At 39.5% G+C, this 23780-nt stretch overlaps 2 protein-coding genes across 4 annotated transcripts in view; both read left to right on the forward strand.

Annotated features, from left to right (window-relative positions):
• gab2 (GRB2-associated binding protein 2) overlaps positions 1-2778 on the forward strand; it is a 38170-nt gene extending 35392 nt beyond the window's left edge. For both annotated transcript variants that reach the window (XM_083914365.1, XM_083914366.1), the window contains exon 10: positions 103-2778. In XM_083914365.1, the coding sequence (XP_083770491.1) occupies positions 103-246 (144 nt within the window). In that variant the 3' untranslated portion in view covers positions 247-2778. The remainder of the gene's footprint in view (positions 1-102) is intronic.
• A 3728-nt stretch (positions 2779-6506) lies between these two features.
• maml2 (mastermind like transcriptional coactivator 2) overlaps positions 6507-23780 on the forward strand; it is a 38309-nt gene continuing 21035 nt past the window's right edge. For both annotated transcript variants that reach the window (XM_083913775.1, XM_083913776.1), the window contains exon 1: positions 6507-7775. In XM_083913775.1, the coding sequence (XP_083769901.1) occupies positions 7365-7775 (411 nt within the window). In that variant the 5' untranslated portion in view covers positions 6507-7364. The remainder of the gene's footprint in view (positions 7776-23780) is intronic.

The following is a 23780-nucleotide window of genomic DNA, read 5'->3' on the forward strand; positions in this document are numbered from 1 at the left end:
GATTTTGTAGACCTAATTTGTAACAGCATATGATCTTATTGCTACCACACCGCAGTCCCTCAGGGCCAGACTCTCATTCCTACCTTATTTATCATTCTGCAGCCCTCTACATCCTCTGTGACCTCTGATGAGAAGGTGGACTATGTGCAAGTCGACAAGGAGAAGACCCAGGCACTGCAGAGCACCATGCAAGAGTGGACCGACGTGCGGCAGTCTACTGAACCTGCCAAGGGGGTCAAGTCCTGACACTGACCTGCACAAAACAGTGACAACTAAAAAGTCAATTCCAACCTTAAGTCAAGCATCTCGAGTATCATGTTTCTATCATTACTATGAATACTGGCTGGGCTCGTTTAAGACTGAAATATTTGGACACAAAGCCATAACCTATCCTATGCCTGTTCTCTTGATGATTTCTACTGTAATGCACTGCTAACATGCAGTATATCAGGCCATACAGGTGAAGCACCCTGCCAAAGCTCTTAATGCAGATTGTTTGTTGTCAACGAACAATTGATAATGTGTGTGAAAATATCATCCTTATCATCAATTCTATACAATGAAGTGTTTCATCAAAGCTGTCCCACTCACTCTCTCTGCAACAGTTGCATCTAGCTGGTAATTTAAAAGAGTAGCAGAGGCTAACTGGTCGATAACCATATTAATATACTGCAAGAGTATGCTTACTGGTCTCAGGAATGCCAAGATGCACTCCAATTTTGGCATGCAGGCTGACTCTCTCTTTTCACTTCAATCTATCATTTGTGCTGAGTCTTGCAGAAGCAGTGAAGAGATTATTTTCACTGCGGGCAATCATTTCAGCTTAGCAGTGCATGTCTGGTAAGGAGGGGGGGGGGGGGGTACAGCCTTACAAATACGTACAGGCCCACGTCAGAAGCCTTAATGATAACTGCGAATGGCTGTTGCCTCGGTTTTAATTAAGTATGAACCCAAACCAGCTGTCAGGCTGGATGACAGGCCAATGATTCCAATGCAAGTGCAAAGTCAGTAACGTCCAATTGTACAGAATGAAGAGAAAAAGACAGATAAGAAGAAGCATCTTGTACCTTCAGATGATATTCTAATACATTTCATTGTAAATGTGCACTGACCAAGAATATTATTGACATGGGAGTAAAATAAAGCAGGAGGTGTTTTTCTCCAAGGAGTTCGGATACTCCTCTTCTCTCTCTCTCTCTCTCTCTCTCTCTCTCTCTCTCTCTCTCTCTCTCTCTCTCTCTCTCTCTCTCTCTCTCTCTCTCTCTCTCTCTCTCTCTCTCTCTCTCTCTCTCTCTCTCTCTCTCTCATAAATACAAGCTAAGAAGAAGGAGAATAGCATATTTATGTTTTCTGGTGGAATTTAACCATTCCCTGGTGTATGTCTTTGGACTTTGATATGCCACACACTACAGCTATGTGTCTGAAGAGTAATTGTTTCCTGTATGTAAATTATTAATAGAATAACATATTTGCAGCAAATCTTGTTGACTGTTTGATGCACTTGTCTGAGACAAAAGGTGCACTACAGTAATGTATCATTGTGCTTTTCTTGCAAAGGAAACCTGCCACAATGATGATTTGCCAGGGATCATAGACGCTTAAAAAATATTTTAGGGAAGAATAATGTCCTAAACTCTTATTTGTTTAATTTGCCTTATATTTACTTAATGTTATCACTGTAATGTTTGCCTTGGATACATTTGGTTATTTACAATTTTATTCAAGAGAGAGCCATATTGTATTTAGGACAACTGAATGATCAGTTTCTAGTTCAACTTAAGTCCAGTATTTCATTGTGGGCTGGAACCACTGAAAGGTGAATACCTATTTGATCTTTCTATGAATAGTGTGGCCATGCAGTGCTAGATGGTATTATTGATTATTTCATTAAGATTTACTTCTTAATGTTTTTCTACCATTTTTACTGCTTTTTGTATTCTTTTTATCATTATTTTTTACTGATACATGTAAGCAAGTAATATTCATAAGAACGGGGTCAGGCTAAATTAAGCTAAGTTTGTTACAGCTTGTCTTTAATTCTTTTTTTAAAATTCCCAAATTGAATTTTATGATCTATACATGGAATGGGGAGGCTGGCAGTTTGAGTTGCACTGGCAAAGCCCTTCCCAGGTGAGCTGTGAGAAAACGCAAAAGAAGGAGAGGAAAGAAAAGACTGAAGAAAAGCCTGTCTCCCTGTCAGTCTCTGAAGTGAAATAGATGTGTAATTTATTATCTAGAGATACCCGTTGTAAGCAGAAGAGCTGTGTATGTGTTGTGGTAGATTGTGAGTTGTAGTATGTTAAATGACAGCCTGACTGGGCGAGATGGAGGACACTGCTCAGATCTACTGTCAGACTGTCACTGGGTTGATGTACTGTACTAGTAGAGATCATTTTTTAACCACTGTTATTGCTACTACTGTAAAGCATTTGCAGATTGCTTGTGTGTTAATTTATTAATTTATTGTGCATTTTGCAGTTGAAAATTGTAAAAAAGGAAAAACGACAACAACACCCAAACAAGGAAACCTTCTCTCTACTAACATTGATGTATGCAAACTGTCTTGATTTTGTGAAGCAATATGACAAAACAATGCCAGTGTGATGGTAATGTGGTACAGTTCATTTGGGATACACAAGAATACAAGACATTGTCATTCCTGTATCATGGTAGACTTAAACTGTGGACATAGAATAAATCAAGATGTGAAAGTTTGGCGTTAAGTTTCCTCTTTAAACCAAAACACTGTTTTCTGCAGCCTCTGTGCCATTACTCATCTCTCAGCCCACACATTCTTAATTGGTGCTGTAATGCTCAGAAGTTGAATGTCTGCTGCCCCCTGTTGTGTAGGACAGCAGCTGCATCTGTTTGCATTGATAAAGTACTAGGTAGATGTGAGTTTTTGGAAGCTGACAGACATACCAGGAGTTTCAGTAGTTATGCCTGTATATTGAAATCTTTTCATAAAAAATAAAAACAACTTACAAATATGCAGTGCCACCATCATCATTTTATTCTTAGCATTTTGACTTTGAAAAATGACACATTTAATTTCTCCAGGATATGTTTAACTCATGTACTTGAGTGTTTATTTTTTATTTTTTTTATTGTGCTTTATGGTATGACTTTCATTTTCCAGTGGAAACAATGACTAATCTCTTATTTCCCCCCCAAAACAAAATAAAAATGTCTAATCGGCTGAAAATGTATTAGTCAACCAAGACTCCAATGACAGATTGACTAGCTGAATAAGAGGGCAGCTAAAAAAAATAAACGGGCAATTAAAAGATTATTTCTACTGCTTCCTTTCATATGAATGCCAGTGATACTGATACTAGCCAGTGTCAGCTTAAAGGCCCTCTCTGGTCCACTTCTGCTATAGGCAGCAAAAAAAACAACAGAAAACTACACAATACTGATATGTGTGGATCCTCTCTCATTACAAATTCCTATAACCCTTAAGGAATCTGTTATGAGGGAGCAGGACTGTACATCTTTGCAAGTGTTAGGAGTTTCTCTGGATAGGAACCTGTTTCTAGTTAGATTTCTGTTCTAAAAAATCTATTTACATACAACATTAATACATTCCAGAAATATTTTCTATGACAGAAATACTGTATATGTGCTACAATTTTAGTGTCAGATATTTCCATATCCTTGCTGGCCTACACACACACAATATCCCAGGAATGTGTTAATTCAAGTTAATACTGATATTAGCTTAAATGACTAAAACTCAGTTCTACTGACATAATAAAATAATTGATTTAAGGTCTTCTTAAGTATTGCTGCAGGCTGTCAACTTTATATCCCCCTGTTGTCCCGATGCGTTTGTGATAATCAGAATCAGCTTCAATGACCAAGTAAGTGTAACACATACAAGGAATTTGACTCTGGCTTTTTTGTCGCTCACAATTAACATACGCAGAAATAGACATTCGTGTATGGTAATGGTAATCTTGTGATTCTACTATGGGGCGGCGGCTGTGGAAGAGTGGGTCGTCCTCCATTCGAGAGATTGTTGGTTCCATCCCTAGCTCCCCTGGTCCACGTGTCCTTGGGCAAGACACTGAACCCCAAATTGCTCCCTGTGCTGCGCATGGGTGTGTGAATGTGGTGTGAATGGTTAGATTAGATTAGATGGTATGTAGATGTCTGTGAGAATGTCTGGGTGAATGTAACAAGTAGTGTGAAAGTGCCTTGAGTAGTCAGAAGACTAGAAAGGCGCTATATAAGTACAAGTCCATTTACCATTTACTAGTGCAGGTTGCTTCAGCAGTCAGGAGGGCCAGTGTAATGATTATGATGTCTGACGGTTGGTTCTAGGTCCCACTTCCAGGTCAGCAAGGTGGGCTGAGTGTGGCAAGAGATTGTCCCATAACTGCAGAGTCAACAAGTTGCTGACCACAATAGCCAATCTTTCTTTCCCTGTCAAAGCAGCCTTGGGCAGGATGCTAAACCCTCAACTATTCCATTACTGTTATTGTTGTACTTTTAATCACTTTTAGTGCTGTGAAATGCAGCGAGGCAACTCTGCATTTGATTAGTTGACTCTTTTGCTCTTTCTGTGTGGACTTTGCATGTTCTCTCCATGTCTGTGTGGTTTTCCTCTGGGCGCCTCAGTTTCCTTCTGCTTTACAAAAACATGCATCCTGTCTCTGTGAATGTTAGTGTGATCGTCTGTCTGTGGTTGCAACCATGTAACCCCATGGCTGGTATCCAGTACAAGTCTTCATTTACAGTGTAGTGGGCAAGTCTGGAGCAGCCTATTATCCTCAACCTAAATTAGCAGATGACTAATGAGTGAAGCTCTGGGCTGAGTACTAAATCACATACTTTTTTTTTTTTACTTTTAGTATGTCCTGCAGTTGCCCTTGCAAAGTACATACTGTTGAATGCAGTAAGTGGAACATACTACTAAAATCTGATCAGATGTAGTAGGACATACTGGTATTTTTGGCATAATGCATTTAACATACTATGTATTGGGGCATACTAAATAGTTGTTATTAAGTAGTATGGTAGTATGGGTATTAGAACGCAGAGTAGGTCTATATCTCTTATAGTGAACTGTCTTGAGAGGCAACTTAATTCACTTTACTAATATTTGAAATTGAAAGGTGCCAAATGGCCTAAATCTCACATAAAGTCAGCAGTCAACTAGTAGACAAGTGTTAAGATTTTCAGGCACAACAGCCGCCCTCAGTTCTGGAAAATGAAGGACCCCAATTGTGTACAGAAGCATGTAGGGAGCCAATCAGCTCCTTTTAAGTGAGTTAAGTATGTCTGCCTGTTTAGTCCAGAGAGTTAAAAGATCGATATGTGCGATGTTTATCATCTTTTGGAGGAGGTTGTGTGCGTCAGCTAAGTATGCTTCATATTTGTGATCTCATTGTAAATGAATGAGTGTTCAGTGTTTTGTCTCGTGTTGTTGACTAGTCAGACATAGTTCTTAGACAGTGAGTACAGTGAGACTGCAGGTTAACTGGAATCATAATGCCTCTCATTGTCACTTGGTTTGCAGTCTTATTGTTTGTATCTTGGTGACATAATTTGACTTGTTACTTTACCATAAGGCATTTTAAGTTTGTATAATTTGACTGTCCACTGTATTCTATTTGATGCTAATTACATCTGTTTGTCTGTTGTGTTGACACCAAATGGCCAAAGTGTTAGAGAACCTTCAGTGTAAATGAGTTTGTGCCGTGTGTTTTTGATATTTATATCATTCCCTGTGAAACCAAATGTGAACCACACGGCCTAAAGCAAGAGAAACATTTGAAGCTCTTTATTGGATTCTATATTTATTAGTTTATTTATGAGGGACAAAAAAACCCCCAAAATAACACATTTTAACAGGTTAGAACAACATCATGCAGATGACTTGCATATAGGATTTCTAGCCAAGGCTAATTTGCGCCCCCTGCACCTGGTTAGGATGTTCTGCTTAAAAAGGGCATCATTACCATAAGTGCATTAGCGAAATTGAGCACATAATAAATAGTAACATTTTCATGAATGTGACATGATCATATAAGTAAAATATTTACATCATATTACATTACATGTACGCGTTGCATGTGTGTCAACGTGCACGGTTCCTTTTTCATTGGAAAATATCTACACCATTTTATGAGTGTGTATGCAGTTCACTGTAGGCTATTTACCAACACACCGCAACCAGTAACGTAGCCTATATATTGAGAGATCTCAAACGCCATCCCACGATTTGTGAAAGCATATCTTACTAAATCTGTCACTGCTTCATCACCAACTGTCTGCACATGCACCATTATGTCATCGTGTCATATTTAACAAGCATTAATGAGGTCTTTCCCTCTGCTGTCCTGGTCCAGGCCACGCAGGGCAGTTCGCCCTTAGCTCCACTAGAGTGTGCATCTGGGCCCCGCTCCATCTGTGTGAGTGTATCATGTCAGAAGAGGAATGTTCATACAATGAGGGTCTGTGTATTGTAGTTCCGCTATTGCCTCGGTGCACCACACGGACAAACGATTGTCAATGGACTATTTGAGACGGATCTCAATCGGTTTATACAACGACTCCCTGCGTTTCGGCTGCGTGGTTTTCCACGCGTAGTTCGCAACCAGATCCTTCTTCTCCGGATGGAAAAAGCTAGACAGAGAAAAGGACTGAAAATCCAAACAAAAATGCCGTGAGTGTGGAAGTTTAGTGGATTTTGTGTGTTGGTAGATTCTCCTATTTTGGCGACCAATCTCTCACTTTGAATTTAGAGCCGGTAGTCTTACTCTTCTTTCGGACTATTTAATAAGTGTGGCGCGTTAGAGATAAAGTAAGATGACATTGTACCAGGTATGTGCCCATCGGTGGAACTGAAGTTGTGCGTGCTATGGTTTTAAATCATCCAAGGGATTCATAGTGAGTATAATTTATGTGAGCAGAGGTCGAGTCTTTAAGCAAGAGTGGATTCATTCCAGCTGCGAATCCACGAGCCTTTCATGTTGGAAAATCATTTCCGTTTTAATTATAAGCTGACATAGTAACACCCCTGAGGAAGAGATCACCAGTCAAATTCAGCAACATTTGGACTTTTAATGCCTCTGTGGAAACTAGAGTGAGTTCATACTGACCTTATCTTACTTTATAAGCAAGTGCATTTTAATCTTTTACATCGCTGTGACATTCCTGTCACTTTGACGAGATAATATCTTTTAACAAACAGCACATCGTGATTCTCTCAAGTGACTTTGTGCTCGCAGTGTAGTGTTTTTCTTTCCACATGGGATCATAGCTGAGTCCTTCAGTCTCGTTTCCTTCCATGCCCGTACTGTGGTCCATTAGAAGCTCAGTGGACCTCAGTTTAAACTTGTCGGGGACCCGCGGGCATGGGAGAAGCGACCCCTGCTCAGTCTGCTGCAGGAGCATTCGTACCCATGCTGGGTGTCGGATTAGGAGCTATGCCCGGTGGGGTCGGCAACGGGTCGGTGGTGGCCACCTCCAGAGGCTCCGCGGTTCCACAGCTGCACAACGCCATAGTGGAGCGTCTGCGAGCCCGAATAGAGCTGTGCAGGAGGCACCACTCCACCTGCGAGAACCGCTACCAGAGAGGTCAGGCCGAGAGCTCGGACCGGGAGCACGAGAGTACGCTTCACCTGCTCAACATAGTCCATCAAGGTCCTGGGAACCGAAAGACAAAGGGCAGCCGGGGATCGAACCACCAACCTCCAGAGTACAGCAGGGCCAACGGGGATCAAAAGGGCTCAGAGGGCGAGCAGAAGGTTTCCACGCGCATAGCGGTGAGTTGGCGATGGTGGTCAGGGTGGTGATAATGGATGTTCATCATTGCCACCAATAATGATGATGAAGGCTGATGATGAAGCTGGTGTTAAGGGTGACACCATGGTGGGTATGATTATGAGGAGGATGTTGGTGGTGGTGGTGATATGACTGCGGTTACTTGTGATGATAAGCAAACTGCCCACAAGAAAAACTCAGACTAGAGACTAAAGGTCGACCCATATGGGGTTTTCTATGACCAGAAATCATGGCAGCCCATGGCTGATATGCTATTTTTGGCTAATTTTCTTTTTTTCTCCTCCATCTGATAAAATATAACAGATGGACTAATCTATTTTGAACAACAAAACACAGATAATTGAGAAAATTTGGGGAAGTGTTTATCGTAGCCTGAGGTACATGATACTTAGTAGTAATAGCAGGACTCAAGACCTTAAGTATCTTCCCAAAACGATCTTAAAGCATGTTTGTTTGTTTGTTTGTTTGTGACACTGGCGCATGGCAAATGGCTGTAATCTAAGTGAGTGAAAAAAAAAAAAGTAATCATAATGATAACTTTATTTACTAATTTCTCGCTTTACGTGCACAGGCACGTGTGATGAGCATGCGCTAAGCTAAGCAGATGTGATAATCAGCTTAACCTGCTCATGCACTGGCCAGTGCTAATTATTTTAAAATAGCAAAAATCGCCCGATTAATCGTAGAACTGGTTAATTGGTCTACCTCTCCTCAATCCTGGGTGATATGACCAAATCCACTATCCCGATATAGGACATTTCATATCTCGATAGCGATATACAGTATATAAAAATGATATTAAAATGTCTATCGGTATAACGATTTATCATGATGTCGAAAAAACAGCGGCCCAACTGCAATTGACGCTTTATGTTCTGATCCTTGCACATTATGTTCATTTTGCACTAAAGTTTTTCAAACTGGAGGATACAAAAATAGGCTTATATACTTATATAAAAAAGTGTAACATACTCTAGATTCCTGGTTTTGATGATTTAAAGGAGGCTCTTAAAGTAGATGGGATGATACAGGAGCACAAAGCTTGTTTGCAAAGCAATCCATTCAGAGGAAATGGTTTTGGGGTCATTGGGCCATGGGGATGTTTTGCAAAGCATGTCAGCATCTCTACTGTGCTGCTGATCCAAACGGAGGGATGCTGATGCATTCTGTGTGGCTTGTTTAACCCATTTAATATGCACCATTATCTCATTTTTGCAGTACAGATAATTTCCTTTTTGTCACATGAATTACCGAATTCTCATGAGGATGCTACCTGTCATTGAACAGGGTTTCTCAAAGTGTTTCTTTACAAGAGGGTCTGTTTGTTTCTGAGGGATCCTGTATAAAACAAGGAGTGGTGTGACCTTATTTTGAGTTGTTTTGAGAATCTTCAGAGAAAAGGATATTGAGAATGAAGGACAGCATAGTTTGCATGTTTCCCCTCAACAACAGAGCCTTGCAAAAAATGTTGTAGGGAAACTTGAGTGTAAAACACAGCAGGCTTTCTGCGTGCCTGCCAGTGCTGATAGGACTGACTTCCTGTATGGCATCTGTTATGTTAAGGGCACAGTCAGTAAGATGGGAGATTTATTTTGTTGTTTTCTTTCATTGGGCATGAGGGAGTTCAGCATCTAGACTATGAATTATTTCCCAAGCAGTGTTTCACTATAATGTCAAAAGGGTGAAAGCTTGCAGATGTTCCTGCTCTAGATTTGCTTGAGATGCTGGATGGAAAAATAAACATTGTAATATTTTGTTTTCCAGTAAAGCCATAAAAGGGCAGCGATGATTGTTCTGTCAGTTCATTTACTGTCAGTGGAAATGGGCACGGGGTTGCCTCTACATGTCATGCAACTGTATTAGCTTAAGCCTTGATCAAGGCATTCGCACATGAGAAAAGTAGATTTTCTATGATTTATAGTACCAATATAAAGTGAAGGTTAGCTTTCTAGCTTTCCACATATTTAGTTTTCATGCTGTAAGGTACAGTACAGCTGTGGAACTTGATGAGAGGCAAGACACAACACCATGGATTATATTGACTGTCTAAAAGAGGTCAGGCAACATCATTATCATGTACTGTTTCATTTTTACCGATGTTGACTCTGGAGCAGTGTGTTCTACATAAAACTGATGAGTGCAGCAAAATGGTGAGGAGGAAATGAAGTCCTGGCGTACATGTTTATATCAACCCTGAGGTTAATATGATTTTTCACAACTCATGATGATTGGATGAAGCAGAACAGCAGCCATTGCAGAAATTCTCTTTAATTCATTTATACAGCATCTATCAAGCATTAAAACTGCAGAGAGTTCTTACTAGAATTGATTTCAATCGAGTAAAGTATTGAATAACTCTTGCAGCTTTATACTTCTAAACCCTGGCTATAAAGCAAACACAACCAGTTTCATATATTTCCTGGGGTGCAGTAGTTCACCATACTACATTCTTCTGAATTGAAAAGTAAGGCTTCTACAATGGCCACATCTGTGCATGTTATTGACTGTTCACATTGGAATCTGCGATGGAAATGTACACCAAGTAAGGGGCAAACAGCACAATGGATTATGACTGGCTGGGAGTGCAGAGTGAGCAGCACTTAACAACGGTGCTCATTGAGACCAGATTAACAAAGGATATTCTTTTAGATGAAATTGGAGAAATGGGGAAGAAGAAGAGATGAGAGCTTACTTATCCAACGAGTCAGAGAATGGTTTTCCATAATGCTTGTGTGAACTCATCGAAAGCTTTTGGATATTCATTGATTGATTAGATTGTGTTTTTTCATAAGTCTTTCCCTTCGTACCAGCAGATACATTCAGCACAGAAATGGGTCAGAGTAGTGCTTGCAATATTAGCCCTGTATTACAATGTAGAGACATTAAGTTTCATCAGATCAGTATTCAGCAACTATCTTACATTCTCTATCAACAATACAGATAGAGTACACAAACTAAAGGCTTGACAAACAGTGATACAGCCTCGCTGCATGTAGCATGCTATGCATTGTCATGCCCTATTATCATGCCTTTAACAAATGGCTCACTAAGCACCTTCTTGATAGATGTACTGGCCATGAAACTGTTTGAAGCACAAGGCCCCCATATAAATGTTTAGAGCCACTGAATACATTTCCTGCACATGTTTACTTTAAGTCAAACAGGCCTTGAAAAAGCAGTAAGCGAGGGATGCCTGGTGATTAACAGTCCTGTGTGTACTTGGAGGATTGTGTTATTTCCCCAGTCTTGTTCTAGTGACAGATCTGAGAACTACAGGCCTAGAGCCGCGTGCGCTCATAGAGAAAGTGCTTTGTATGCAGATGTGTTTGCACACTTGCAACTCTGTGTGTTTACCATACAGCATCAGCTCTTTTAAAAAGCCAGAGCTTGAGGCATCCTGGTCATCTAGTGGTCTGAACCAGCAACCACGTGACCGCGAACATCCCCATTTTCAATCTGGCCAAAGAACTTTGTCTTTTGTCATCCTCTTCTCTCTCCCTATGTTTTCTGTCACTTTCTACTGTGAACTGCACAATAAAGGCACAATGCCAACAAACTCTTTAAGCTTTATGTGTTTGGCACAATTGCAGCACCCTGTACAAACGGTCAAAATTGGTCAGTTGTTCTTTTGTTTTGATCAGTTGTTTACAACTTGAGGTTCAGATACCTCCACAAAGGGGTTGCAAGATAAATCTGATGACTTGCAACATTATTAACAGGTTGTGAAAAAAAACAAAATTCTGTTTACTATTTTAGATTTTGCTATAATTTTCTTTCACATTTGTCTTTGATAGTTCCATCTGCTGGATTTTAGAAATTAGTAAAATAAAAGAAGGAAAGAATAACTGAATTGGATGAACACGTAGACCATGGGATGGTGTAGGGCTGTGTATTTGCTATAGGATCTGGCAATACGTTTCTTATCATGATACAGGGGTTGTGAATCAATATATCACTGTTAGAAAGGTGATGTACTACAATTAAAAAAAAACTCTAATTTGAGGGAAACTGTCATAGTGTAAAGAACGCAACACCATACGGATACGTTGTTACACTGAGCTGGAAGAGTCAAATGGCTGAAGATACATTACAACACACATTGATACCTTGTTTTTGAGAATCAATACAGTATCACAAAACATACTACCACAATACTCACGTGTTTGGATATCTTATTAGCCCTAGGACAGTGATGAGGGATCACATGACATTGCTTTGTATTAAAGATTCACAAACCAAAATGTTGCAAATCACTACACAATGGCAATCATTTTTTTAAGTGCAACACAAAAAGTGTCACTTGTTCAGCAATTCACTTTTTACTATGAGAGTACTCTCATAGTATTTTTTTTGTGTGACACCTTTTATTGTATTTTCATTTCATGTACCTTCTGTCCAGCCAACATGGCAATGAATGCTGACACTGAAACATAACAATCACACTTTTTATTACACCATCACTGAGGTAACTACAACCACCGACTGACCAGTGGATTGACGGCTTACTTAAATAGGGTGTAGAAAAATAAATTCCTTGTACTCTCTTGAGGTCATATATGATGGATGAAGAGTGTGTGTGAGAGTGTGGGGTGGGGTGTGCACTGTAAGTGCTTCCTGGCATACCCTGTTTGGCTGTTGAGCTGCCTGAATCAGAGCTGCCGGTGGTCTGATCTCAGCCTGGCTCGCCTGTGATGTGAAACAATTAGCCCAGGTCCATGGGGGCCACCCACAGTGAAGCCCACAGCTTTGCCCAACCCTGCGGGTGCAGCAAGGATCCATGTTCATCCCACAGATCACTTCCATGTAGTCATGGGAAGGCTAAAGTTTTTCTTTTAGGGATAGCTGGCTGTCGGTTGGTCTGAATTACTTTTAAGTCCCCTTTAGTGAGGACTGAAATCGCTGTGGGTGCTGTTTATTGACAGCACGACCACACTGTAAGCCTGATGTGATTAAGCCTGTCTCATTGTATAGACTGTAGCTGTGTGATGAGTTGAGCAGCTCATAGTGCTCTGATTAAAAGACATTAAGATAGGCCTCCATATACTGCCGTAAAGCCATCTGTTAATCTCCTCCTTCTATTTGGGATTAGTGCTCATTCCAAGATATAGTTTAAAGACTGCCACAATCCAATTCTACTTATGCATAGTGCATTTGGGTGTGGAATATGTCTTTAAAATAAAATTAAAAAACACCTTCATTTAAATGTAAAAATGTCACAGTATTCTGTTCCTATGATGTTTTCAGATATGCAATATAGTTTTCCTTTATAAAGCCGCACATTTCGAATTGCAAAATTAGCTATTGATAACTGATTGATAATGATTGATTAATCAGTTTGAGCATTTTTTTATATCATCTTATATCATCATCACAACATATTTTGAGGACCTCATTTTGGGCTTTGGTAAACATTGATTTCTTTTTTAAACTATTTTCTGACATTTTATAGACTAAACAACTAATTGATTAAAAGAGAAAATGATCAACAGATGGATGGACAATAGATATAATCATTAGTTGCAGCCCTTCTGGCACGAGTACGCTATGGAAAGTGATTGAAGTTTGAAGACATTTGCTTATGAAAAAGTTTTTTTTCATACAACTTTACTCAAGTATTTCAGGCAGAAACATGTTTCCAATGTGGATATTATGTCTGCGTTGTGTCTCCTGATTGACACCACATAAACAGAAGGGATCATCATTACATTTTGTTCAGAGAAATATGACAGCAGCTTTTTAACTGATACACATCAGTAGGATTTACTGCCTTGTGTAATAAAAGTGAGGGCCATGTAACATTATGTTCTGGACATTCCACAGTCATATCCGAAGGCAGTTCATAAATTTTTAGCACCAACCATGCAAGCACAGCTTGTCTTTAAGGAAGCGGGAAGTGGTAGGTTAATATCACACACAAAGCTAATGCTGTGGCCTGTCAGTTTCCAGGAAATTACTGCCTCTGGATGACATTTGTTTGGACAGTATGTTGACTTAGTTAAGAGCTACAGTATCATCTTCTGACTAAATCGTGCATGAAATGAATGTCTCTATTCCCCAGTAAACATAGTTTTATGATAACACCAGCATACATGTGTTCTAAACAACTTAGCTACACATACATTTCGTGATCATGATTGCTATGTCCTCGAGGGAGAGCGGGGTACAAGCTTCAACAAGCATCTCTTTGGGTAGCCAACCAAGACACCAGATATTTTTTAAGTGGCTCAAAACAAAGTTCACTGATGACTGACATTTCTCAAAGGAGCTTTATTTTCCAATCCCTTTTGGGTTAGTGACATACATTTACTAAATACTGTATATTATAGAGAATTTTCAATCTTCTAAACCGCAGCTTTTAATAATGTCATGATGGCATAAGTCAGGATCCTCAACAAATCATTAGTTCTAGTATAATGATGTCAAATGAAAATTTAAGTGCTTGACCAAGAGATTCTTCTCTTTTATTTTGAGGACATCTTTAGTGCTAAGCAGTCATTGTGGCTCTCTTTTGCTTGTCCAGTCATGGTAGCTGTTGCCCACTACCCTCTTCCAAACAGAGTTGTTAATGTCAGAAACATGTATCACTTCCTGTGCACCTGTGGGTTTTCCCCGGAAAAGACCTATGAGACATTATGTGCAGTAAAAGCTTCCATGAACTGTGTGGACGTTGTATCAGTGAATGATGGGAAACAGTAAAATGTCATAAATGCAACTAAAAAAACAATACGACACATGTTTATTGCTCAGCAAAGCAGAGTAATGGTGGAATAATAGATGAGCATTTATTCATTATGCAGTTTAAGTACAGTAATTCATAAAAACACTTTTACAACAGCCTTTTGTGTGAACTGCACTACTTGGTTTATCTTCTGACAAAATAAACCAGTGTTACTTGATATATTCATGTGAAAATATTGTGATATTCGTATTTCAAGGCACGTTTAATGTTATCTCTATATAAAATAAATGGTAAATTCTGCATAATTTGTCTTAAATAGAGGATAAGCAAATGTGGTGTCATGCCAAAGCAACAGCAACGTGTTAGAAATAACACTCTGTGAATCTGGGACATCTCTGTACCTGGCAAGATTTGAGATGCCTTTTCCTGCTGAAATGAGCACACTTTCGTTCTTTTCTTTTCTAACTAATTTTAATTTGGTTAACAAGTTCCATGCTACCAAAACATACACACACACACACACACACACACACACACACACATACACACATATTAAAAAACAAAACAAAAATAAGGACAAACATATGAATCTGGGAAGACAGAAGCTTCCAGACACCCAGCAGGGTAGTGAGGATGTGTCAAATCAAAGGCACTCATGGATCATCTGTTAGACAGTATGTCTACTAGTGGTGTCTTAAGAACCCCTCTTTCTCCTTCCCTCTTCCCCACTTCACCACCCACCAACCCATCACACACAACCCACCCTACCACACACGCCTCATGTTTTATTCAGCACCCTATCGGAAAGCTGTGTCTGTCTTTGAAGAGGGCTGCCGAAATCATGTAGAGACCCATCTCATCCTCAGTCTTCAAGGTGTGATACAATATAAGTGGGTACATGCTCAGAGGAACATGTGCCTCTGACAGTCCAGGTGGGCCAGGTCTGCTCTATTGCTGTATAAAATTTATAACAGCCTGGCCTTTAGGGTAAATTTAGCCAGTTGTTGTACTGGAACTGCTGCCCAGCCCGGGTTAAAAGCCTTTCCTCCCTAGACATCGTTGCAGTCCTTGGCTGTAGTCCGCGGCCTCTAGCAGAGTTTGCAAGGTAACAGCTTTACCTTCAGACACAGTGTTAACATTGTAGAAAATACATGATCAGCATCAACCTTGCAACATCTCCTCCCTGGTGGTGCAGCTTGTGTTGTTTTTGTGTCCACTCTGCTAATTTTACCCAGTGCAGCTATGAATAACAGGTCATGTATATGTGTTTAGTATTGTTTATTCTCACATGATTAAAAAACATGTATGATGTGATGTGTATTGTGTGGAAAAAAATGTATCATAATGAAAAAAGTATAATTTATTGGTTTCTACATCTCTATTGTGAGAATTTCCTGCTATTCTCAGTTTGATGTTTTTGTAAATTGAATACTTGTGGTTTTGGACTCTTTGGACGGAAATTTGAAGAGGCAGTGTCTTGGAAACTGTGATGGCCATTCATAAATCTTTAATCTTAAATACATTTTGTAACACTGAACAATTAATCTATTAACTGAAAACAAAATCTACAGGTTAGTCAATAAGAAATACAAGTTTAATGGAGCCTTTCATGTGTGATATATTTGTTAGGACCGTCCTCGATGAAATTATTCACTTGATCAGGACCAAAATGACTGGGAGCCGCCCTAATATTTGTCTAATCCTCCAATGTGCAATCTGACCTAATGGGCAAATGAGTTCCAAAAATGCTGCACTTTTTAAATGGCCTTCATGATCCACCAACTGGAAATTAGAGTGCAATAGACTCTTGTGAATATGGGTGGATACTTGTTTCATGTTTTGAATATGAATTACCCCACTATTCAGCGTTTCATCCAAGTGAGCATTTCACTGGGTTGAAATACCTCCATTCCCAAGGGGTTTGCATTAGAGAGTCCCCACTTTATCCCTTTGTTGTTGATTTGTGCTCTCAGCATGCTTCCCGTTGTTGCCAGCACTTTGTTTGAATTTTGAACATTATATGGACCTCAAGACACAAAAAAAAGTCCCATCTGTACCAGTGAAGTCAATGGGGAGTTTTAGGAGGACCAATATATTTGTGCTCCGTTGTAGCTATTAAATCCATTTGACTCAGGAAACATGTTTTTCATCATCTGGAATTTAGACATAAAAATATATGTGAAGCTGGAGGCAAGAGTGGACCATGTTTATGTGCATCTATATCTTCAGAGGGGGCCTTGTAGAGGTAGCCGTTCATGCCTGATGTGATTTCTTCTGCTAAGAGAGCTCTTTGAGGTCTGTCAGGTTTTTCCTGCTTGACTTAATTGAAGAGAGGGCAGGATTGTGTGGAAAAGAGGTGGGGTGGAGGGAAGTGCCTTGGAGTGTCTTTCCACAAGTGCTATGCTACCCAGTGCTGAAACTGGAACCCTGTGGGAACGAGCAAGTTCAGGTGTATTTTATGTGCGGTGCGTGGAAGGTGAATTGAAAGGACAAATTGCATGCAAAAGGAAACACAAACAGTACTTTGCTGCCTTGTTTACAACACGGCCACTGTTTTAAACCCACTATTAACGGTTCCTGTTCGATTCTGGCATTCAAATTGTGTGGCAGTTATGATGGTTTTTGTTTTAGTTGAGTAATGCTTGGATGAACAGGAGCTTATCTATGACTGTTCTCACACTTATCTGACAATCAGCTACCTGATATGTCAGAATTTCCTGGACTCGTTGTAGCTGCTGTTGTAAACAGATCTGATTATCACAGTTGCCACTGGAGAACTGGGTGTGGATGTCGACCTCATGTTAACATAATGTCTTCACCTCTATGAAATTTGTTACTCCAGCCTGGCTTTAAAAGGTTCAATAAAAGATTTATTTATCAGACAAAAGCATTCAAAGCCAAATGTAATCAGCCATCTCCCTCCTCTGCTCAGGAACAATTGGGTTCAGAGCAAAGCAGCTTTCTTTGCAGGACTTCAAACAGCCTATTCTCCCCAGGGTCATTACCCTGCTCAGGAAATGAGAAAGTGGGCTCCTGATGTCACTGGCAAACCCCTAGCACAGAATTCCGGGTTAAACTGGGAGGGGGAGGGGAGGGCTATGCTGGATCAGAGTTCAGACATGTTTACATTACAGCTCAGGATATTTCTCAGAGCCCAGCCAAGCTGCTGAAGTTCCCAGGCTCCAGAGTTGCGGAGTGCTGAAAAGAGGCACAAGCATTCACTTTTTCTTCTCTCTTCTCCCTCCCGCCTCTGTACTCCGAGGTCTAAGTCATAGTTCAGCTCCATTTGCATAGTGGTAATGTTTGGTTCTTTGCTACAGTTTTCTTTGGAGATGTGAAGTATATAAAAGGTGAAAGTCACAATTGTAGTTGACATTGACAGTGTTTGCATGTCTGAAATGATGTTGCTGACATTGTTTTAGAAATGAATGTCAGGAACTATCAAATTCAGCTCAAGTATACATCTTTACCGTTTTTTTCCCTCTGATAGTCCTTGATGTCCCTTTTTTCTTCATCTTCTTTTCCTCTGAAGAAAAAGTGTTTAATATGCATACCCCTTTCTCTGTCTCAGCAGTGACAATAACAATACGTGGCAAAACACAAAGTGAATACTGTCCTATCTTCTAACATGAGCATTGAATTGAGGTTAAACCAAGATACTGAGCCTATGTTGGTGTTTTATTAAATATCAGATCCTTTTCAGCTTGATGTACAGTATGCTGCCTGGCTACAACAAATGTACATGTTATTTTTATTTTAAGACAGCCGACTAGTTACAGTAAATCATCGCAGTGCAGTGTGGTGGGATTTTATCTTGGAGCGTCATGGCTGCCTCACCCTTTCCCAAATGGGAGCTGCCAGCCCATTTAAACAATATAATTAGTTTGACCTTCAGTGAGAAATTTAAATGATTTTTCCATGTTATAACTTCTTGGATTTTCATAGTTTTCTCCTATTGTTCGTTTTGATCATATTATACTTGCCAAGATATCTTGATGATGATGTCTGGGAAGGTGAAAATATTACTCAAATGGAGTCAGGCTGGGCATATATACGAGTTCAGACCAATTTATTTTGAGGAGAAAACAAAGGAGTACAATAAAATGATTACCCAAACTCTCAGTTGTAAACATCCATCACAATGTAACTTTAACCTAATGTACTTGCCTTAGTTGTGTACACACAATTTTTCCAAGGGATTATTAAAAACATTAGGGGTGGGGTTGGACGATATGTTACAATTTCTTTGGGCGAGTTCACCTTTTTGAGCTTTGTTTTTTTTAACAGAAAAATAAAACTGTACACCTACTGAATGTAAGTCACTCTCTTTCACTGAACTAGGACTAGCATGTCTTGTTAACTCATCATAAAACACACTTCATTCTAACTCAAATAAAACTTGACAAACCATCTCTGTTCCAACATTCCCCAACTCTGGTTTGGTCAAAATAAATCCCTAATTCACCAAGTAAAATGTGAAAATATGCCTTCTGTGCTGCCCTTTAAAGTAAATAATTTGAAAAAGTTCTTTAATGAGTTAAAAAGTGAGCTTAATAAGTTAAAATCTAGTGCAATCTGATGCCAGCTGGCACTTGTTCATTCAAGCACATTCTTCAGTTGAGCACAGACCAGCAAGACAGACCGTGCTGGATTAAAGTGCTGCTGAATGCATTTCTGATGTGATCTGCCTTGTAGACTATTTGTATGTAGGTAATATGTGTAAACAATTACCAAATGCTTACATTTTTTAAAGGAGTGTCATGTTAGAAATGTTTCTCTTGGTTTGGTAAAACATATGCTTGCTAGCTAGCAGTTACAGTTATAGCTCTTTCTGCTACCTGCCTTTGTGACATGTAGCTGTTGAAGTAGTTGAGGTATGTTTTTAATGCAGTATTGTTAGAGTACAGTGTTTGCTTTATATTTTTGCAGGTACTGTATATCTGTAAACACACGTATGTGTGTATACTTACCTTCTGTACATGTACACTATGTTAATGTTTGTGTACTGATTTGTGTTTTTATCTCTGTAATGTTTCAGTTTAACAAAACAAGAGTCAAAAATCCAAAAGAGGAAACAAGACTTCAGTGAAATACAAGACAAGTCAAGCATTGCGTGCCTATTGGAGGACTTTTGAGTGTTGACTGGCTGTCTAGCTTTGCACAAGAGAACGCACCGCAAGGGCAGGACTCTGAGCACAGTTTTTCCTCGTTGTCTCTCTGTTGCCTGATGAGCAGCTATATGAGCAGCGGCCCATTCTTCTGTGGCAGATCATTGAATTAGCAAAATAAAATCATGACAATCGGCCCCCAAAATAACAATTGGCAATGTAACAAGCCATCGTTGATAACATACACCAACCCTAATTAGGCGCCATGTTTACTTTTGGCTTAACCTTTCAAATAAAGAGTCCGATAATCAGGCTAAACTGTTAGCTGTCTGATCATTGAACTGGTCACTTCTTTGCCCCATCAGACTTTGTTTTAGCAATGCTATTGGGATATTGTGTGAGTACAATACACATATAACACATATGATTGTAAAAATCTCAGGAAACTAAATTCTTGCTTTCTTTTGGCATGAACATGGTCAGATTCAAAGTAACGATGGGTGCTATATCAGCCTTTAAAATCCCACAGCTGTCAAATCCTAATTCAAATATTTCAGACAGCTAGACCAGCCTGTCTAGTGCATCAGATCTGGGTCTAGAGGAGGAACATAGATGGTCTTGTTTCTTGCCTCAGCTCTGCCAATAAGGCTGAGAAGTGGCAGCTGGAATGTTTGTGTTAGTGCTCTGCTGTGGTGAGGTGTCACGGTGCTGAGCTACGCTTTGGCGCCTGCTCTCTCCACCAAGTTACCTAGAGGCACACAGACACTGCTGTTGAATCTACAGCACATGTGAGGTGAAACCAGGGGACGATCTCTGGTCTTTATCTGCCCTGTCGAATCATCTGCAGGAAGCAGCCTAAATGACAGGGGTACTGCATGGTTTGGTGGCTATTTAGACTAATATCAGCCTGTAGTTATTATGGCATATATTGGAAAGCTATCTATTTACTAATTTGATGATTTGGTTTTGCAGTTAAAGGCTATTTTAAAAAATAATAATTTTAAAACAAAGTCCTTCCCTGTGGATGGCATAGGGCATGCTTTTGACTGGCAGTTCCTCTGATCGAATGATGCCAACAGTTGAAAATTGTGTGAAGCATTGTGTGAAGCATGCGTAATGTTTTACAATGTAACCACTATGTGCCCTTTGCATGAGAAGTGAGAGAAATCTGTTTTTCTACTGCGAAAGGATTACATGAAGAGGTAATGAGGAGGAACATGGAGTCTCACACTGAAGCAGACAGTAACAGAGTCATGCTTGGATGATGGATGGGAGGATGTATTTGCCGTAGCATCTAAGTTTTAGTTAAAGTTTTTCCTAACTGTCAGCCAAATTTTTGACATTGCGTAAACATATCTGTAACTATCATCTTGACTTTATGTTGTGTGATTTTCCCAACATGGCAGCTATAGGAGACTGTGATTCTGAAGTTTAAGTATCAGATAAATATAATGTGCTATAGTACTGAATTGCATTACAGGGTACAGCCATTTCTGTGGTTATGTGTATTTTAATCTTAAAGAGAAAAGAACCATATTAATAAAGGGAAGTTCAAGGAGGGGATTCCTGCTCCATTAGGGCTTTCGTTTTCATCTTCTTCCTCTCCTTGAAAGGCTCTCACGGTATTGTAGAAATGAAACCCAATTCTCCTAAATTCTTGTTTTTGGCCCATTCACGCCTTTTATCTAATTTTCTCCACTCTCAAAAAGTACAAAGTATGTTTTAATCCATCTGGTAAAGCCAGGTGGTGAATGTTGCCACCAGAATATGTAAATGAGTCTTAAAGCAATTAAGGAGGTGAATCCTATAACTACGTGGGAGCTGCTTTTAAGCGGGAGTAGAGTAAATCCGAAAAAGGTTACAATATATTAATAAAACATGAGTTAATATTCATTACCACCGAAAGGCAAAACCAGAATTATATGTTTAGTCTACTGGCTGGCCTTTAACCCAAGGCATGAGTGTTCTACAACGACCAAAGTCAACTTGACCTGATTAGATTAGGGATGTGCAATATTCTATATTAGCATCGATGAATTATCATCCGATATCAGCATATCATAGCCAAAATGAAGCTCAAAGTGGGCGGCTCCCAGTGGCTTTGGCCATCTCGACAGTGTCATGACCTCACCTGCTCCTAGCTAATCCAAAAATGAGCACAGAGGTGGAGCGCGGTGGAGCTGAGGAGGGCCACATGAAGCCTGGTTCAAAGCTCCAAGCTAGCAAAGGCTAACTAGCTGGCGGAGTTACATAGTGGATGTGTTGATTTCAATTCAGGCTGTGCAAACCGCAGCACCAGCGGTTACAGTCCGGTGTCCGGTGTTTTGACGCTTTTTGCTGCCTGAACTTGAACTGCTACTGCAGCGAGCTGAAAGTCTCCCCCTTGGTCAGTTACCACTGCAGATAGAATCTAGTTCTGTGATCTGATCTGTTAGATTACACAGACTCATTTGTAATGAGATAATAAAAATGTTTTAATGTTGAATATAATTCCCCACAACGCTGCTGCAAACACTGCACACCAAACACCATATTTATGGTTTTGAAACTGATATAGAGTGAAATGTATATGTAACATGGACAGGTGTTGGCAAAGTATTATCTTGAATATGTCTGTTGAGAAATAAAAATTGTTAATGTAAATAAAATTAAAAGTTACTAGAATTTCACTTACCGAAAAAAACTGAAGCCCATACTTCTTCAATGGTCCTTTAGTCCAATTAAACACACATCAAGCCGTATTATTAGTATGATCTTTGGATGAATTAACAGATAATGCTCTGGGTGATTTAGAAATAGTGTCATTACGTAGTTTGTTCAGCAGAGTGTGGTCAGCAGCCAATTTTTATTTATTTTATTTTTATTCATTCTTTATTTTCTCAGTGTTCATCTCTGGAATTGGTTGACAATGTATAACATTGTATGTATAATAATGTTAAACGTGTAGTACTCTCGTTGGCCATAACTCAGGACATGAGTGGTCTACACCAGAATCGTCTTTCATTAAACGTATGCTAGCTAAGTGGATCCTTAAAACAAACTTGCACCATATCAGACTCTATCTGGCACAAGGAGGGGATGTATGTGTTAGATGAAGTGCTGCCTCCCAGTGATCATTAATCAATGAATTATGCAATTCTTCTCCATCAATGTTCCGCTGTCTCCAAAGAATGAGAAGTATTACTGGCTATAGCACATAGTCATACTTGACCTAATCCTGTGAGGTAAGTAAAAGAAAAGAATACCATCAATGTTATTGTTTGCAATATATTTTTGGTTCTTGTGGTTAGAGATAACTAAAAAACACTTAATCAGCCACTGTAAGTACATAGTCAGAGGGAATGGTTCATATAATAGGCAAACGATCATTAAGCAGGTTAAGGCTCATTCTCCTGCCTTTCTGCTTACAGAGAAAAACTGATGCTGCATTCTTTTCATAGCTGTTAGTGAGAAAGTGGGGTTATTATGTGTGCGTATGCATGATAACAAGAGGGAGAAAGAGAGTGAAGAGAACATTCCTTTCTCACTCCCACTCTCCACCACCACACCCCCATTGCTACTCAATGCCACCCCACCCCCAGTTTCCTTCCTGTGCTTTTTTTAGAGTCTATTGGATGTTTTTCCCACATCCGGCAACAAAGCCAGCCTTTTAATGCCATAATCTAACAGCATGGTGTTCTGTGGTTCAGCTACACACAGGCATGGTCAAATGTGAGAAATTTATTGAAGCCCACTCTGTCCTTCTCACTTCACGTCCTTGTTCACTTGACAGATTGCTTAGGTAGTCTAGTTGGGTGGAGTGTGTCCTTGAATAGCAGTATACTTTACAGCATGTACTGTAGAATATTTTCTGTAACTTTCTGTCCTGTAACAATGAAAGATCATTGCTAATACTGGTGGCTAATACTGATGTATATATATATATATATCTTAAACTATCAATAGTTGGTCTTAAGAATTTACGACTGCATGCTCCTTAGTTTTAGAATTATTATAATAAAATTTGTGTTCACAGAAACTTAACAAGATCAGAGCATCTTGAATTTTAATTATTTAGTTTCAAAAATCAACATATTTTATTCTTTTTTTAACCACCTCATGGAACTGGCTTTTAACTCACAAACTCCTCAAGGGGAAGTCCTTGGGTTCAAATAATATATATAACCTTCATGTTTAATACTAATTGACCGTGGTAGAAG

The sequence above is a fragment of the Echiichthys vipera genome (assembly GCF_963691815.1).
Source record: "Echiichthys vipera genome assembly, chromosome: 5".
Taxonomy (NCBI): Eukaryota; Metazoa; Chordata; class Actinopteri; order Perciformes; family Trachinidae; genus Echiichthys; species Echiichthys vipera.